Source organism: Entelurus aequoreus, linkage group LG17 (genome assembly GCF_033978785.1).
Source record: "Entelurus aequoreus isolate RoL-2023_Sb linkage group LG17, RoL_Eaeq_v1.1, whole genome shotgun sequence".
Lineage (NCBI taxonomy): Eukaryota > Metazoa > Chordata > Actinopteri > Syngnathiformes > Syngnathidae > Entelurus > Entelurus aequoreus.
In genome coordinates this window covers 12,337,439-12,355,187 of record NC_084747.1, presented here as the reverse complement: position 1 = coordinate 12,355,187, position 17,749 = coordinate 12,337,439, and the positions used below count along the sequence as shown (strand labels likewise).

At 40.6% G+C, this 17,749-nt stretch overlaps 2 protein-coding genes across 2 annotated transcripts; both read left to right on the top strand.

Annotated features, from left to right (window-relative positions):
• Window positions 1-5,647: 5,647 nt before the first annotated feature.
• Window positions 5,648-8,016, top strand: LOC133632433 (zinc finger protein 135-like). The gene has a single exon (XM_062024840.1). The coding sequence runs from the start codon at window positions 5,964-5,966 to the stop codon at window positions 7,029-7,031; it is 1,068 nt and encodes a 355-aa protein (XP_061880824.1). The 5' UTR covers window positions 5,648-5,963; the 3' UTR covers window positions 7,032-8,016.
• A 1,161-nt stretch (window positions 8,017-9,177) lies between these two features.
• Window positions 9,178-16,696, top strand: LOC133632423 (zinc finger protein OZF-like). The gene is made up of 2 exons (XM_062024830.1): window positions 9,178-9,459; window positions 13,408-16,696. The coding sequence occupies exons 1-2, from the start codon at window positions 9,345-9,347 to the stop codon at window positions 14,454-14,456; spliced, it is 1,164 nt and encodes a 387-aa protein (XP_061880814.1). The 5' UTR covers window positions 9,178-9,344; the 3' UTR covers window positions 14,457-16,696.
• Window positions 16,697-17,749: the final 1,053 nt, after the last annotated feature.

Sequence of the window (17,749 nt, the reverse complement as noted above, 5' to 3'; positions counted from 1 at the left end):
TGATATGTACATTTTCAGAATGTGCTTGTTCTATTTTAAGCCGAAGTAAAATAAAGAAAACAATCTGAAGTTGTCGTAGTCATATTTTTAAGTTATCATGCCATGATTTTACCCATCCCGCCCACGTGGAAATAGATTTTCCTCCATGCGGCCCCTGAGCTAAAATGAGTTTGACACCCCTGCTGTAATGTGACTCATGTGAGCAGGTTACTGTATAAACACATTTTGTTTTAAGTTATAAAAATGTGTTCAGTTCTCAGAGACACATCAATGTCAGGCTGACAATCGCTCTTCCGCTTTCTCCAAACACGAGAACAAAGCAGCTCCTACTGACTTGTGATTGGTCAGACCGTGCCCATCTTAATCACATGGCTAATTTCAATATAATAAATTGTGATGTAACACAATTGAATATCTTATATGCTCAGACAGTAATGTGTTTATATAAGTTCAGATTGTGTTATGATGTTTGTAAAGGGGAAAGACTTTTACAGCTATCATTTAGCATGATAGCTGTTAACTGGCGATTAGTGATGTTAAGTGCCTAAGATGGTAGTTATTGATTAGCAGTGTGATGAGGGCTTTCTGCTGGTGAGTGATTAGCACTACAGTTAGAGCCACCTATCGCTAGGTAGAAATGAGCAGTTTCACCAACATTTTTATGTGAAACCATATTACTAACTGTCTGGTGTTTTACAGGATTCATGGAAGTTTATTGTCATACCAGCACACGATACACATGAGATGGCACACAATTTAGTAGCATGTGAACAATAGGATTGGTCCTGGTGGAGATCTACACTCTTAGTGCTTTTCTTCTTTATTCAGAATAATCATTTGACTTTCTAAAGGTTTTAACTAAAACAACTAAGTAAGTTGAAAAATATTTCTGTGTTTCTTGTAGTATTTAAAATGTATGAATTTTATCTTCGATGTTTGCCCTTTTTCTGGTTTGAACAACAGCAATCGAAAAAGTCTGTGCACGCGCTTGTATATATATTTATTTTATTTTAAAAGAGTAGTTGTAGATTATTTGATGTTAGATTCTTTTGCCAACCAAAATGCCTTTATTTTGAAAAACAACTGATGTCGAGTAGGAAACGGAAGTTGCTGGCTTCTAGCGCATGCGCAAATGTACTGGAAGCAAAGCAAAAAGACGAAGACCGCATGCTATGGTTTTTCGGAGAATGTTCGAATTCACTATCTTAAAGTCATATGATTCACAGCAAATATAGCAACAAATATCTCAATTCGCATTTTCCAAAGCCACGAAACGTGCATTGAGTTTGGAGCGATATCTGAAGTGAAGATTGAAGACGTGATAGAAGATGGACGACTACTGCTATGCTAAGATGGCGACGTCCGCTAAAAGAGAACATGAAAGAGAATCAGCGCCACCAACTTCCAGCAAATCACCAACGGAGATAAAGACGAAAGATGAAGGTGAGTGACTTGAGATCCGTAATTTGAAAGCTATTTGAATTTCAAGCCCTTAAAAGAGAAATTAGCCGACTTTGTTGAAGAATGTAAAGAAAGAGCCGCCATGATTGTTAGCAGGACGACCTGGAATGGGTGAGGGCCGACATCCGGGCAACTGAGCTACATACGGGTTCTTCGAGCCATAGCAACCAGACTGGCGTTGAAAACAAACCGTTGCCATTACTCTTTAACCTGTCGACCTACGCTGGTTAAATTAATTCTGCCTCCAAAATGCCGAAAAACTCTGTTGTTTTTGGTTGTGCTAACCACAACTGGAAACAGGGACAACAAAGGTTGTATTTTGTTCTGCCAAAGCGTGATAAAAGCCCACAGAGACGAGACAAATGGCTCGCAGCTTTACACCGGGAAAACGAGGACGGTTCTCACTGGAGTCCCCCAAAGTCCCGGGTCGTGTGTTCGGATCACTTCGTTTCTGGTAAATATAAGGAACAAAAATCCACCTTCTTAACCACAACTTGGCTATACGTCCGTGCTAATGTTGTACTTGTTGAATTTGTACCTTATAACGTTCGACAGCTGAAGTTGTTGTTGTACAAAAATAACATGCGGTATATACTATATAGTCTATAGCCTAGCTAGCTATTTTCAAAAACCGGACAACGAGAGGATACCAAAGGCAGCGTTAAGATGGACACCACCGGGAAAACGTAAGCCAGGGCGGCCAAAGAACACCTGGCGAAGAACAGTTGAAGGGGAGCTGAAAGAGATGAAGCTTACATGGGGCGAGGCACAGAGACTAGCACAGCAGCGAGATGAATGGCGTCGAGTCGTCGAAGCCTTATTTCCCATCCGGGAAGAAGAGGATTAAGTTAAGTAAGTAATATACTATATAGTCTATAGCCTAGCTAGCTATTTTCGAAAACGGTTTCGTTATACACTAACACTTGATCTTGTCGTTGATAACTTCCGCGTCTCTTTCTTAGTAGCGCGCAGGCTAAGCTAACTAGCAAGCTAAGCTAAGCCTGAAAAGGTTCAAAGTTCACTGAGACGAGTCTGACGCCAATAATACATTTTCGTTTTTTCACACGATATGCTAATAAGTAAAAATGCGTAAATTGAGGATTTAACGCCGACTTCCAAGCCACAACGCTCGTTAAATGCTTTTTCTGTCAATGCTTTGTTCGCTGTGAGCTGCTTTGTTTTCAACGAATTCCCGGTTGCTAGGGGATTGGTAGGCGGAAGTGACGTAGGTCCGCCCTCACCCATTACACTTTATGTGTGGTGTTGGAGTTGTCCGACTTTTTGTGTGGCTGTAAACGCATCACTGGCTAAATGCCATATGTGCATGTGTTGGCGCAAGTGAAAAAGAGCGAGCGGCTGCTGTTGATATAACAAAGTTGCTTTTGGTCTGGTTTGTACTGCAGAAAATGACCACATTTGCTAGATATAATTTTTTTTACTAATGTTTTGGTGATGTGTTTATGGCAGACAATAAAGAGTTTTGCTCAGTAAAGTGATCGATGGAATTCATGTCCTCAAAGTGTCTCGACAGATGTTACAATATTTGAACAATGATGACGAAAAGTGTTTTCTCTGTCGTGTCCGTGTGTCGAAAAATGTTATGCGCTTATTTTTTTATTTGATTTTGTGCGTGGCATAGATTTGCCGTGCGCAGAGGACGCTTGAGCAGTGTGCAATTGCACAGGTGCGCACCTTAGAGGGAACATTGGTCACCAACCTGGGCTTTCGTATTGACAGTGATTTTAGAGGCCTACTGAAATGATTTTTTTTTTTTTAAACGGAAATAGCAGATCCATTCTATGTGTCATACTTGATCATTTCGCGATATTGCCATATTTTTGCTGAAAGGATTTAGTAGAGAAAATCGACGATAAAGTTCGCAACTTTTGCTCGCTGATTAAAAAAAGCCTTGCCTGTACCGGAAGTAGCGTGACGTCACAGGAGCTAGTATTCCTCACAATTCCCCATTGTTTACAATGGAGAGAGAGAGATTCGGACCGAGAAAGTGATGATTACCCCATTAATTTGAGCGAGGATGAAAGATTCGTAGATGAGGAACGTTACAGTGAAGGACTTGAGAGGCAGTGATGGACGTATCTTTTTTAGCTCTGACCGTAACTTAGGTACAAGCTGGCTCATTGGATTCCACACTCTCCTTTTTTTATTGTGGATCACGGATTTGTATTTTAAACCACCTCGGATACTATATCCTCTTGAAAGTGAGAGTCGAGAACGCGAAATGGACATTCAGTGCCTTTTATCTCCACGACAATAGATCGGCGAAATGCTTTAGCTACGAGCTAACGTGATAGCATCGTGCTTTAACTGCATATAGAAACAAAAAAATAAACCCCTGACTGGAAGGATAGATAGAAAATCAACAATACTATTAAACCGTGGACATGTAAATACACGGTTAATGCTTTCCAGGCTGGCGAAGGTTAACAATGCTGTGCTAACGACGCCATTGAAGCTAACTTAGCAACTTAGCAACGGGACCTCACAGAGCTATGCTAAAAACATTATCTCTCAACCTACGCCAGCCAGCCCTCATCTACTCATCAACACCCGTGCTCACCTGCGTTCCAGCGATCGGCAGAAGGACGAAGGACTTCACCCGATGCGTTTGGCAGCCCGGAGACGTAGGAAGTCAAGGTGAGGTTGGCGTCTAGCACGGCTAGCGCGGCTAGCGCTCCAACAAAGTCCTCCTGGTTGTGTTGCTGTAGTCCGCTGCTAATACACCGATCCCACCTACAACTGTCTTCTTTGCAGCCTTCATTGTTCATTAAACAAATTGCAAAAGATGTCCAGAATACTGTGGAATTATGAAATGAAAACAGAGCTTTTTGTATAGGATTCCACGGGTACCATAACTTCCATTACTCTGACTTCGTCACGCGCATACGTCATCATACCGCGACGTTTCAGCCGGATATTTCCCGGGAAGTTTTAAATGTCACTTTATAAGTTAACCCGGCCGTATTGGCATGTGTTGCAATGTTAAGATTTCATCATTGATATATAAACTATCAGACTGCGTGGTCGGTAGTAGTGGCTTTCAGTAGGCCTTTAAATTGGAGCGTCAGATTGGCACAGTGGTGAAAGCCACCGTTTTTTTATTTACGTCAGCTGGCCAAGGTTAAAAACCTTCTTTCTAGGCAACAGTGTGAGACAGTAATCCATGCCTTTATCACATCTCGGCTGGATTACTTTAACTCTTTGTATTTTGGAATTAGTCAATCCTCCCTCTCACGTCTGCAGCTGGTCCAAAATGCAGCTGCCCGACTTCTAACTAACACAAGAAAAAGAGAGCACATTACTCCTGTTTTAGCATCCCTCCACTGGCTGCCTGTGTCTTTTAGAGTCCATTTTAAAATGATCTTACTCGTTTTTAAATCCTTACGTGGTCTTGCCCCACCTTTCCTCTCTAAACTACTCCACCTCTATACCCCCACCGGGTCCCTTCAGGTCAGCTGATCCTGGAGGTACCCAAATCAAAGCGCACGCTTAGAAGGGACATAGCCTTCTCTGTTGCGGGCCCCAAACTCTGGAACGGTCTCCCTCTCCATGTGAGACAGGCCCATTCTTTGGTTACTTTTAAGACCCTTCTCAAAACCCATTTTAATTCACTGGCTTTTAACCCAGCATGAGACTTTAAACGGTTTTTAACTGTTTTTAACCGCTTTTTAATGACCCAGTGTTACCCCCGACAAAACATGGGACTGGAGGGAACGTCTCCTCTGCGCTCCTCAACCACGGTCTGGGAGCCCACAAACAGGAAAGGTGTAAAGCAACCCTTGCAGAGCGGCGGCTCCCTGTTTAAAGTGTCACCTTTATTGTTAGTTTAGAAGCCCAAATACCTCCATATTGCACTTCACGCACCCTCTTTATTAACCAGTTGAATTGTTGTTTGTTGCTTTCTTCCTCTCCACCATGTTATTGCTTGTATGCACTTTGTGTGTGCGTTTTGACACACTCAACATCATGCGCCTCGGCTCTGTAGTCACCGCCGCACAACGGCATTCAGATGAGAAAACGGTACCGGTACTTTTCAAAGGTGGTATAGTACCGATTTCAATTGATTAGTACCATGATACTTAATTAGTAGCAGTATACTGTACAACCCCACTACACACACATACAGTACATAGAAGAAAGTGTGTTTTTGTTGTTTGTGTCTTGCAGACGTCCAGCAGCTGATCGGTAATCCAGAAGAAGTTTCCCCTCAGTTAGGGGGGAGCTCCACTTTGAAGCAGGAGACTCCACAACCACCCTGCATTAAAAAGGAAGAGGAGGAACTCTGCATCACTCAGGAGGGAGAGTGTCTTCTAGGACGAGAGGAAGCTGATTACACCAAGTTTCCACTGAGTATTCTCTCTGTGAAGACTGAAGATGATGAAGAGAAACCACAAGTAGACAACTTCTTAGCTCCACTGTCAGATAGTGAGGCTGAAGACGACGTTGAAGAACCTTTGAGCAGCGATACAGACTGTGAAGGTGATATGAGGACTCACATTGACAACAAACATTCTGAATGCTCTTCAAAGAAGAGAGGTAAAAAATGTTTGAGCTGCTCAGTTTGTGCTAAAAGCTTTTCTGTTAAGAGGTATTTGACTGAACACATGAGAACACACACAGGGGAAAAACCATTTATTTGTTCAGTTTGTGGCAAAAGTTTTTCTCAAAATAGCCATTTGACTCGACACATGAGAACACACACAGGAGAAAAGCCATTTAATTGTTCAGTTTGTGGCGTATCCTTTTTTCAAAATAGCCATTTAACTCTACACATGAGAACACACCCAGGAGAAAAAACATTTAATTGTTCAGTTTGTGGCAAAAGCTTTTCTGTTAAGAGGAATTTGACTCAACACATGACAACACACACAGGAGAAAATTCATTTAATTGTTCAGTTTGTGACAAAAGCTTTTCTCGAAATAGCTCTTTGACTGAACACATGAGAACACACACAGGTGAAAAACCATTTATTTGTTCAGTTTGTGGCAAAAGTTTTTCTCGAAGTAGCCATGTGACTCAACACATGAGAACACACACAGATGAAAAACCATTTAATTGTTCAGTTTGTGGCAAAAGCTTTTCTCAAAATAGCCATTTGGCTCAACACATGAGAACACACACAGGTGAAAAACCATTTACGTGTTCAGTTTGTGGCGAAAGTTTTTCTCAAAATTGCCATTTGACTCAACACATGAGAACACACACAGGTGAAAAAATATTTAAATGTTTAGTTTGTGGCAAAAGTTTTTCTCAAAATTGCCGTTTGACTCTACACATGAGAACACACACAGGTGAAAAAACATGTAACTGTTCATTTTGTGGCAAAATCTTTTATCGAAATTTGTCTTTGACTCAACACATGAGAACACACACAGGTGAAAAACCATTTAACTGTTTGATTTGTGGTGAAAACTTTTCTATTAAGAGCCGTTTGACTGAACACATGAGAACACACACAGGTGAAAAACCATTTAGTTGTTCAGTGTGCTGTAAAAGGTTCACACGTAATGCAGACGCAGTAAAACACATGAGAACACACAAGGGAAAATAATCAATTAGCTGTTTAGGTTGTGGTATGTTGCTCATATGTGGTGACATCCACCCTACCCAGGACCTCCTCACTGCTTCTTTCACAAATATCTGAGGTATTCAACAAACTTACATTATTTGGAGCATAATCGTATCTACTCATGACACCATGTCTTGTCTGTATCTGAAACCTTCCTGAACAGTAAGATAGATGATGCTTCAAGTGCTTGGTTACTCCTTCTTCAGTCCAGGGACCTGGGGCCTCATGTGTCAAGTTTGTGCACGCTCAAAAACCTGCACTACACCCTTTTTCACTGCAAAGTTGAGATGTATCAAAACTGATGTTGACGCATAAGTGATGCTGGGTAACTGTTTGCATAACAAACTGCCAACTTTTACTCCTCAGACTGATTGATGTGCAAATCAGAGACATATGAACAATTAACCCCCAACACCCACAACCCAACCCCCACCTCCCTCGACATTCGGGCATAACAGGTTCAATCCGGCCCGCGAGATGAGTTTGCAAAGTTTAAAATTCAGCTGCATTTTTTAAGGAAATAAACTGCTGTTCTAAATGTGTCCACTGGATGTCGCAATAACAATTCTTTTAGACAAGCAAATAGTTTATACCGGGGCGAGCAAGTATACCAAGCAAGAGGTACACGGTAAAGCGGGGCTGTGACTCCTCCCCCTCCACCCAACGTAAAACAGGAGTAAAATAAGCAATCAGTAACGCCACTTAAAATGCAGCATGAGACACTGCACACTGATATAGTTCTGTGAAAATGATTGTCTTCTGTGCAAATGTAAAGAAAGTGAACAGTGTGTGATTTACTGCAATACTGTCAGTCTTTTAACTTTTTAATTGTGCTTTGTTGAAAATTTTCACACATTGCACAGCTTTTATTTTTCTATCAATACACATTATGTCTAGAAGACAGGAAGTAACTCAACACTCTTGAATAGTTTCTACCTCAGTTTGTATGGTTTGTTGAGTTAGCACAGGATTAATATGTGGAAATGACAAATGAGGTAGTTGATACATAGAATAGTTTTTATTCATGCTTTATTTAGTTTTTTGTTCAATCCTAGATGGGTTGTGACTTAAAGTTTAATTGCTTTGTAGAAACACTGAAATTAAGTCTAAATTCATTGTGTTCTTCAAGGTGTTTTTGAAAATGCACCATTTTCTTCCTCTAAATGTTTAACTAACTTGAAGTGTTTTGTCAAGAGGATTATTTGTGATATGTACATTGTCAGAATGTGCTTGTTCTATTTTGGGCCGAAGTAAAATAAAGAAAAAAATCTGAAATTGTCGTAGTCGTATTTTTAAGTTATCATGCCATGATTTTACCCGTCCCGCCCACGTGGAAATAGATTTTCCTCCATGCGGCCCCTGAGCTAAAATGAGTTTGACTCCCCTGGTTTGGGTAAAGATGTTTGTAACGGAGAAAGACGTTAATGTGTCTTATTTTCATGTTTGCATTTAAGATAGTTAACATTTAGCATGATAGCTGTTAACTGGCGATTAGTGATGTTAAGTGCCTAAGATGGTAGTTATTGATTAGCAGTGTGATGAGGGCTTTCTGCTGGTGAGTGATTAGCACTACAGTTAGCGCCACCTATCGCTAGGTAGAAATGAGCAGTTTCACCAACATTTTTATGTGAAACCATATTACTAACTGTCTGGTGTTTTACAGGATTCATGGAAGTTTATTGTCATACCAGCACACGATACACATGAGATGGCACACAATTTAGTAGCACGTGAACAATAGGATTGGTCCTGGTGGAGATCTACACTCTTAGTGCTTTTCTTCTTTATTCAGAGTAATGATTTGACTTTCTAAAGGTTTTTAACTAAAACAACTAAGTAAGTTGAAAAATATTTCTGTGTTTCTTGTAGTGTTTAAAATGTATGATTTTTATCTTCGATGTATGCCCTTTTTCTGGTTTGAACAACAGCCATCGAAAATGTCTTTGCACGTGCTTGTATATATATATATTTTTTATTTTCAAAGAGTAGTTGTTGATAATTTTATTTCAGATACTATTGCCAACCAAAATGCCTTTATTTTGAAAAACAAATGATGTCGAGTAGGAAACGGAAGTTGCTTGCTTCTAGCGCATGCGCAAATGTACTTCAAGCCAAGCAAAAAGACGAAGACTGCATACTATGGCTTTTCGGAGAATGTTCGAATTCATGATCTTAAAGTCATATGATTCACAGCAAATATAGCAACAAATATCTCAATTGGTATTTTCCAAAGCCACGAAACGTGCATTGAGTTTGGAGCGATATCTGAAGTGAAGATTGAAGACGTGATAGAAGATGGACGACTACTGCTATGCTAAGATGGCGACGTCCGCTAAAAGAGAACATGAAAGAGAATCAGCGCCACCAACTTCCAGCAAATCACCAACGGAGATAAAGACGAAAGATGAAGGTGAGTGACTTGAAGTTTTGTCATTTGAAAACTATTTCAAGGCCTTAAATAAGAGACCTTTGCCGACTTTTCAACAATGTAAAGAAAGAGGCGCCATGATTGTTAGCTTGAAGAAGGCAGTGGAGTTCACATCAGAGGACATTTATTTTCCGTTAAAGCGAAATTATGCTTCTTCAATGCAGCCACTACTTGCTTGTCTTGATTATATCAAAGCCTGGATGGACCTAAATTTCTTAAATTTCAATGAAAAGAAGACAGAAGTAATAGTGTTTGGACCTAGTGGTACCTGTGAGCTCCCCTCTGTTGACTTTGGCCCTTTGGCTTTGCACGTTAAAGGTCTACTGAAATGATTTGTTTTAATTTAAACGGGGATAGCAGATCCATTCTATGTGTCATACTTGATCATTTCGCGATATTGCCATATTTTTGCTGAAAGGATTTAGTAGAGAACATCGACGATAAAGTTCGCAACTTTTCGTCGCTGATAAAAAAAGCCTTGCCTGTACCGGAAGTAGCGTGACGTCACAGGTTGAAGGGCTCCTCACATTTCCCCATTGTTTACACCAGCAGCGAGAGCGATTCGGACCGAGAAAGCGACGATTACCCCATTAATTTGAGCGAGGATGAAAGATTTGTGGATGAGGAACTTGAGAGTGAAGGACTAGAGTGCAGTGCAAGACATATCTTTTTTCGCTCTGACCGTAACTTAGGTACAAGCTGGCTCATTGGATTCCACACTCTCTCCTTTTTCTATTGTGGATCACGGATTTGTATTTTAAACCACCTCGGATACTATATCCTCTTGAAAATGAGAGTCGAGAACGCGAAATGGACATTCACAGTGACTTTTATCTCCACGACAATACATCGGCGAAACACTTTAGCTACGGAGCTAACGTGATAGCATCGGGCTTAACTGCATATAGAAACAAAAGAAATAAACCCCTGACTGGAAGGATAGACAGAAAATCAATAATACTATTAAACCATGGACCTGTAAATACACGGTTAATGCTTTCCAGCCTGGCGAAGGTTAACAATGCGGTTGCTAACGACGCCATTGAAGCTAACTTAGCAACAGGACCTCACAGAGCTATACTAAAAACATTAGCTATCCACCTACGCCAGCCAGCCCTCATCTGCTCATCAACACCCGTGCTCACCTGCGTTCCAGCGATCAACGGAGCGACGAAGGACTTCACCCGATCACCGATGCGGTCGGCGGCTAGCATCGGATAGTGCGTCTGCTATCCACCTCAAAATCCTCCTGTTTGTGTTGCTGCAGCCAGCCGCTAATACACCAATCCCACCTACAACTTTCTTCTTTGCAGTCTTCATTGTTCATTAAACAAATTGCAAAAGATTCACCAACACAGATGTCCAGAATACTGTGGAATTTTGCGATGAAAACAGAGCTTTTTGTATTGGATACAATGTGTCCGAATACTTCTGTTTCAACCATTGACGTCACGCGCGTACGTCATCATACATAGACGTTTTCAACCGGAAGTTCCCCGGGAAATTTAAAATTGCACTTTATAAGTTAACCCGGCCGTATTGGCATGTGTTGCAATGTTAAGATGTCATCATTGATATATAAACTATCAGACTGCGTGGTCGGTAGTAGTGGCTTTCAGTAGGCCTTTAAGCCCATGGTCCCCAACAATGTTCCCTCTAATTGTTCATGTGTGTGAGCAAATGCAAAAACTCCCTGAGCATTCAGTTGAGCCCATGTGGGCAACATCAGACGTGCACACTGTGGCTACACCAGCAGCACACCTGTCCCAAACCTGACTAAATAACAAGTTCAATCTCCATCCATCCATTTTCTACCGCTTGTCCCTTTTCGGGGTCGCAGGGGGTGCTGGAGCCTATCTCAGCTGCATTCGGGCGGAAGGCGGGGTACACCCTGGACAAGTCCCCACCTCATCGCAGGGCCAACACAGATAGACAGACAACATTCTCTTATTATTATAATCAAATGACAGCAGTCATTTCCATTTCTAATATAAGTGTTTAGGCCCACTTACAATGACAATAACAACAAATTTTGTTTTTCATGAACTGTGTACTTGTATTTTTTGTCTGGGTGGAGGTCCTGCTTTGGAAATAATGTGTACCCCTTTCAGACATTGCATTTAGTTCCCATTAAAACACTCACATGTTGCACAATGAGATGTAAGCAGGGGATCATGTGTACATTCCTGCAACTTCCTGTTTGTAAAAAATATATTTTTATTAGTATTTATTTAATATACTAACAGCATTTCATGATTAATATTTATAAATTAAGATTTGTAATAAATGACACTAGAATAAGCACACATTTGATTGGTAAATCAGTGTAACGACCTGGAATGACACTTTATGTGTGGTGTTGGAGTTGTTCGACTTTTTGTGTGGCTGTAAACGCATCACGGGCTAAGTGCCATATGTGTTGGCGCAAGTGTGAAAGAGCGAGCGGCTGCTGCTGATATAACAAAGTTGCTTTTGGTCTGGTTTGTACTGCAGAAAATGCCCACTTTTGCTAGATATCATTTTTTTTACTAATGTTTTGGTGATGTGTTTATGGCCGACAATAAAGTGTTTTGCTCAGTAAAGTGATCGATGGAATTCATGTCCTCAAAGCGTCTCGACAGACGTTACAATGTTTGAACAAGGATGACGAAAACTGGTTTCTCTGTCGTGTCGAAAATTGTTATGCGCTTATTTTTTTATTTGATTTTGTGCGTGGCATAGATTTGCCGTGCGCAGAGGACGCTTGAGCAGTGCGCAATTGCACAGGCGCGCACCTTAGAGGGAACATTGGTCACCAACCTGGGCTTTTGTATTGACAGTGAATTTAAATTGGAGCGTCAGATTGGCACAGTGGTGAAAGCCAGCTTTTTTTTATTTACGTCAGCTGGCCAAGGTTAAAAACCTTCTTTCTAGGCAACAGTGTGAGACAGTAATCCATGCCTTTATCACATCTCGGCTGGATTACTTTAACTCTTTGTATTTTGGAATTAGTCAATCCTCCCTCTCACGTCTGCAGCTGGTCCAAAATGCAGCTGCCCGACTTCTAACTAACACAAGAAAAAGAGAGCACATTACTCCTGTTTTAGCCTCCCTCCACTGGCTGCCTGTGTCTTTTAGAGTCCATTTTAATCTTACTCGTTTTTAAATCCTTACGTGGTCTTGCCCCACCTTACCTCTCTGAGCTGCTCCACCTCTATACCCCCACTCGGTCCCTTCAGGTCAGCTGATCCTGGAGGTACCAAAATCAAAGCGCATGCTTAGAGGGGACAGAGCCTTCTCTGTTGCGGGCCCCAAACTCTGGAACGGTCTCCCTCTCCATGTGAGACAGGCCCCTTCTTTGGCTACTTTTAAGACCCTTCTTAAAACCCATTTTTATTCACTGGCTTTTAACCCAGCATGAGACTTTAAACTGCTTTTAACTTTTTAACCGCTTTTTAATGACCCAGTGTTACCCCCGATAAAACATGGGACTGGAGGGAACGTCTCCCGTGCGCTCCTCGACCACGGTCTGGGAGCCCACAAACAGGAAAGGTGTAAAGCAACCCTTGCAGAGCGGCTCCCTTTTTAAAGTGTCACCTTTATTGTTAGTTTAGAAGCCCAAATACCTCCATATTGCACTTCATGCACCCTCTTTATTAACCAGTAGAATTGTCCTTTGTTGCTTTCTTCCTCTCCACCATGTTATTGCTTGTATGCACTTTGTGTGTGCGTTTTGACACACTCAACATCATGCGCCTCGGCTTTGTAGTCACCGCCGCACAGCGACATTCAGATGAAAGAACGGTACCGGTACTTTTCAAAGGTGCTATAGTACCGATTTCAATTGATTAGTACCACGATTCTTAATTAGTAGCGGTATACTGTACAACCCTACTACACACACATACAGTACATAGAAGAAAGTGTGTTTTTGTTGTTTGTGTCTTGTAGACGTCCAGCAGCTGATCGGTAATCCAGAAGAAGTTTCCCCTCAGTTAGGGGGGAGCTCCACTTTGAAGCAGGAGACTCCACAACCACCCTGCATTAAAAAGGAAGAGGAGGAACTCTGCATCACTCAGGAGGGAGAGTGTCTTCTAGGACGAGAGGAAGCTGATTACACCAAGTTTCCACTGAGTATTCTCTCTGTGAAGACTGAAGATGATGAAGAGAAACCACAAGTAGACAACCTCTTAGCGCCACTATCAGATAGTGAGGCTGAAGACGAGGTTGAAGAACCTTTGAGCAGCGATAAAGACTGTGAAGGTGATATGAGGACTCACACTGACAACAAACACTCTGAATGCTCTACAAAGAAGAGAGGTAAAACATGTTTGAGCTGCTCAGTTTGTGCTGAAAGTTTTACTAAAAAGAGCCATTTGACTCAACACATGAAAACACATATGGGCGAAAAACTATTTAAGTGTTCAGTTTGTGGCAAAAGCTTTTCTCGAAAGAGCTCTTTGACACCACACATGAGAACACACACAGGTGAAAAACCTTTTAATTGTTCAGTTTGTGGCAAAAGCTTTTCTCGAGATAGCCATTTGACTCAACACATGAGTACACACACAGGTGACAAAACATGTAATTGTTCACTTTGTGGCAAAATCTTTACTCGAAATGCCTCTTTGACTGAACACATGAGAACACACACAGGTGACAAAACATGTAATTGTTCAGTTTGTGGGAAAATATTTTCTGCTAAGAGGTATTTGACTGAACACATGAGAACACACACAGGTGAAAAACCATTTAGTTGTTCAGTTTGTGACAAAAGCTTTTCTGTTAAGAGCACTTTGATTGAACATATGAGAACACACACAGGTGAAAAACCATTTGAGTGTTCAGTTTGTGGTAAAAGCTTCCCTTATAACCGCTCTTTGTGGCAACACATGAGAACACACACTGGAGAAAAAACATTTAGTTGTTCAGTGTGCTGTAAAAGGTTCCCGCGTAATGCAGCTGCAGTAAGACACTCAAGAACACACAAGGGAAAGTAACCAATTAGCTGTTTAGTTTGTGGTATGTTGCTCATATGTGGTGACATCCACCCTACCCAGGACCTCCTCACTGCTTCTTTCACAAATATCTGAGGTATTCATACAAACTTGCATTATGTGGAGCATAATCTTATCCACTCATGACCCCATGTCTTCTCTGTATCTGAAACCTTCCTGAGCAGTAAGATAGATGATGCTTCAAGTGCTTGGTTACTCCTTCTTCAGTCCAGGGACCTGGGGCCTCATGTGTAGTTTGTGCACACTCAAAATCCTGCACTACAACCTTTTTCACTGCAAAGTTGACATGTATCAAAACTGACGACACATAAGTGATGCTGGGTAACTGTTTGCATAACAAACTGCCAACTTTTACTCCTCAGACTGACTGATGTGCAAATCAGAGACATATGAACAATTAACACCCACAACCCAACCCCCACCTTCCTCGACATTCGGGCATAACAGGTTCAATCCGGCCCACAAGATGAGTTTGCGAAGTGTAAAATTCAGCTGTTGTTTTAATGAAAGAAACTGCTGTTCTAAATGTGTCCACTGGAAGTCGCAATATTAATTCTCTAATTCTGTTAGGCAAGCAAATAGTTCATACAAGCAAGTATACCAAGCAAGAGGTACACAGTAAAGTGGGGCTGTGACTCCTCCCCCTCCACCCAACAGGAGTAAAATAACCAATTAGTAACCCCACTCGTATAGCTCGGTTGGTAGAGTGGCCGTGCCAGCAACTTGAGGGTTCCAGGTTCGATTCCCGCTTCTGCCATCCTAGTCACTGCCGTTGTGTCCTTGGGCAAGACACTTTACCCACCTGCTCCCAGTGCCACCCACGCTGGTTTAAAACTGTAACTTAACTTCACTATGTAAAGCGCTTTGAGTCCCTAGAGAAAAGCGCTATATAAATATAATTCACTTCACCTAAAATGCAGCATGGGACACTGCACACTGATATAGTTCTGTGAAAATGATTGTCTTCTGTGAAAATGTCAAGAAAGTGTGTGATTTACTGCAATACTGTCAGCCTCTTAAGTTGTTATTTGTGTTTATAGTAGAGAATATAGGATATACTTTGTCAAAAAGGGATGACGTCATATAAATTTAATATGAAAAAAAATAAAAAAAATAATGTAAGTCCCGCCTCCGGACTTCCGGTGTATATGTCCCGCCTTCTGACATCTGGCTATGATTTGACAGATCAATCTATGAAAGATGAGTCTATTTCACCGCTAAATATTTAATGTATTTAATTTGACAGGCCTTCGAAAGATGTGAAAACAATAATCTATATATTTACTATATTCAATATGAATTTATCGCAGCTATATTCACTGTGTGTAGACTTGAAGGGGGTCTCGTATCCTTAGTAAGGGCTTTTTTCTAACAGGAAAATAGGGGGTCTGTTTTATCAAATTTTCAGTGAATTGAGATAAAGATGACATGTTATCAAAGCCCTACAATGGGGGGTGTGGGGGTCCCCACCCTCCTGTCTGTTGTAGTCTAAAACTGATCTTGACAGCTGTTGATTGAGGTAACAATGAAAGAAAAATAGAAGCAGTCATATAAGCATGCGTGCAATCCCATTAATTAGATAAAATGTGCTGGGTCGTAGGAATGGGAACAGTCACATCCTTCATTGAATGCAACCACGCTCCCCATCGTTGGATGATGCTGAGACAATTGATCATGCAATGACTTCTCATCATTCCTTCAGTTTATACTTAACACTGCCCACTATTTTCAAGAATGCTACATTTAGTCTTAATTTATATCATAGTCAAACTAAGGAAGTTATAAATAAGTCTATCTTTGTTTCTGAAATATATCTCGATTTCAAATACCGCCAACAGTTTATATATTTTTTACCAACATTAAAATATACTGTTCAACACTAGTTTTAACAATACTACAAATAATATTAAAGTCATGTTGTTTACTGTTTGGTTTAGTTTAGGTTTTAAGCCACATCCTGCAGTTAAAAAGATGAACAATTAGTTTCACATGAATGGTAAATGTTAAAAGCTATTAATGCCAAAGTTTTTCAAATCTTCCCATACTACCATTTTAAACTTTAAATGTGTACTTTTTATCATTGTAAGATTTTCAGGAAAATATATTTAGTTTATTTTTCATTTTACAAAATTTTTGATGCATGCCTTGGGTAAATAATGTTAATGTTTAATCCGCATATTTTTTTAAAATATTTAACACAATGTTTTTAATTGCCTGTCACTACATTGTAGGAATATTGATAGTTTTCTTATTTTTGTAATGTTCACATGTTTAATATGCGTATTGTGGATTTAAGTTTTTCCAAGTTGAATCAATTGTACATGTGTGCATTAGTACACATCATGATAAGCAGGGTACTCCTACTACATTTGTTCATTTATTCATTAAAATGATGTTAAACCAGACTCAAACCTGCTCACCCAATTACTTTTTTCAATGGCTTTTTCTGTTTCCTTTTCTTTCACTACTCAGTTTGTCAGTGTTTTAGCAAGTGTGTTTTTCAAAACCTATTCATAATGTTCAACATTTTAGGATTTTATTATTTTTTGGTAGCAATATTTAGGAGAACAGGTGATTCAGGGAGCGGTATATGTCATAAAAGGGCTGCGTAGCTTTGCTAAGCAGACTACTCAGCGTTCAACTCAACCTTGTTTCGCAGACAGACAGCATCGACAAGGGAATGATGGCTGAGTCTTACCACAAACTGCAAAGTTCTAGGGATGCTGAAGGAGCCACACCCCATCAAGCTCAAACCTGATGCAGATCCATTTTTACTAGCAACGCGGAGATGTTTTCCTATTCCTTTTAATGGGCAAAGTGAGGGAAGAGTTGGAAAAAATAGAAATAATAGGAGTCATCTCAAAAGTACAAGAGCCAACTGACTGGTGTTCTGGGATGGGGCCAGTTCCGTCAAAAAATGTCTCTGTGTGCATCTGCGTAGACGCTTAGCCCCCTCAACAGAGTGCAGTTGGTCCGAGGTCGAGTACAAGTCATCGTTCAATGAGGATATTACTGATAAAAGTCAAGAGGAAAAAACGTTTTTGTATTTTCAAAAGGGTGAAATGCTATAATGTTGTAAATGTATACTGGGGTAGTGTGAGTTTCACACTTTCACAACACTTACTTTGTCAAACAACTTGCCGTTTGCTTGAACCCACTAAAAGACAGAATACAACCTTGTTTAATTTCTATCTCCAAAGTATTTTGATATCAAAAATGTTTTTGCGATAAGGAGCACTTCAATTATGAGCCAGAAATGTAAGAACAGATGAAAG

Coding starts and splice junctions, on each gene's coding strand:
- LOC133632423 (XM_062024830.1), top strand. CDS start 9,345: ATGGACGACTACTGCTATGCTAAGATGGCGACGTCCGCTAAAAGAGAA. Junction 9,460..13,407: donor GATAAAGACGAAAGATGAAG/GTGAGTGACTTG, acceptor TGTGTCTTGTAG/ACGTCCAGCAGCTGATCGGT.
- LOC133632433 (XM_062024840.1), top strand. CDS start 5,964: ATGAGGACTCACATTGACAACAAACATTCTGAATGCTCTTCAAAGAAG.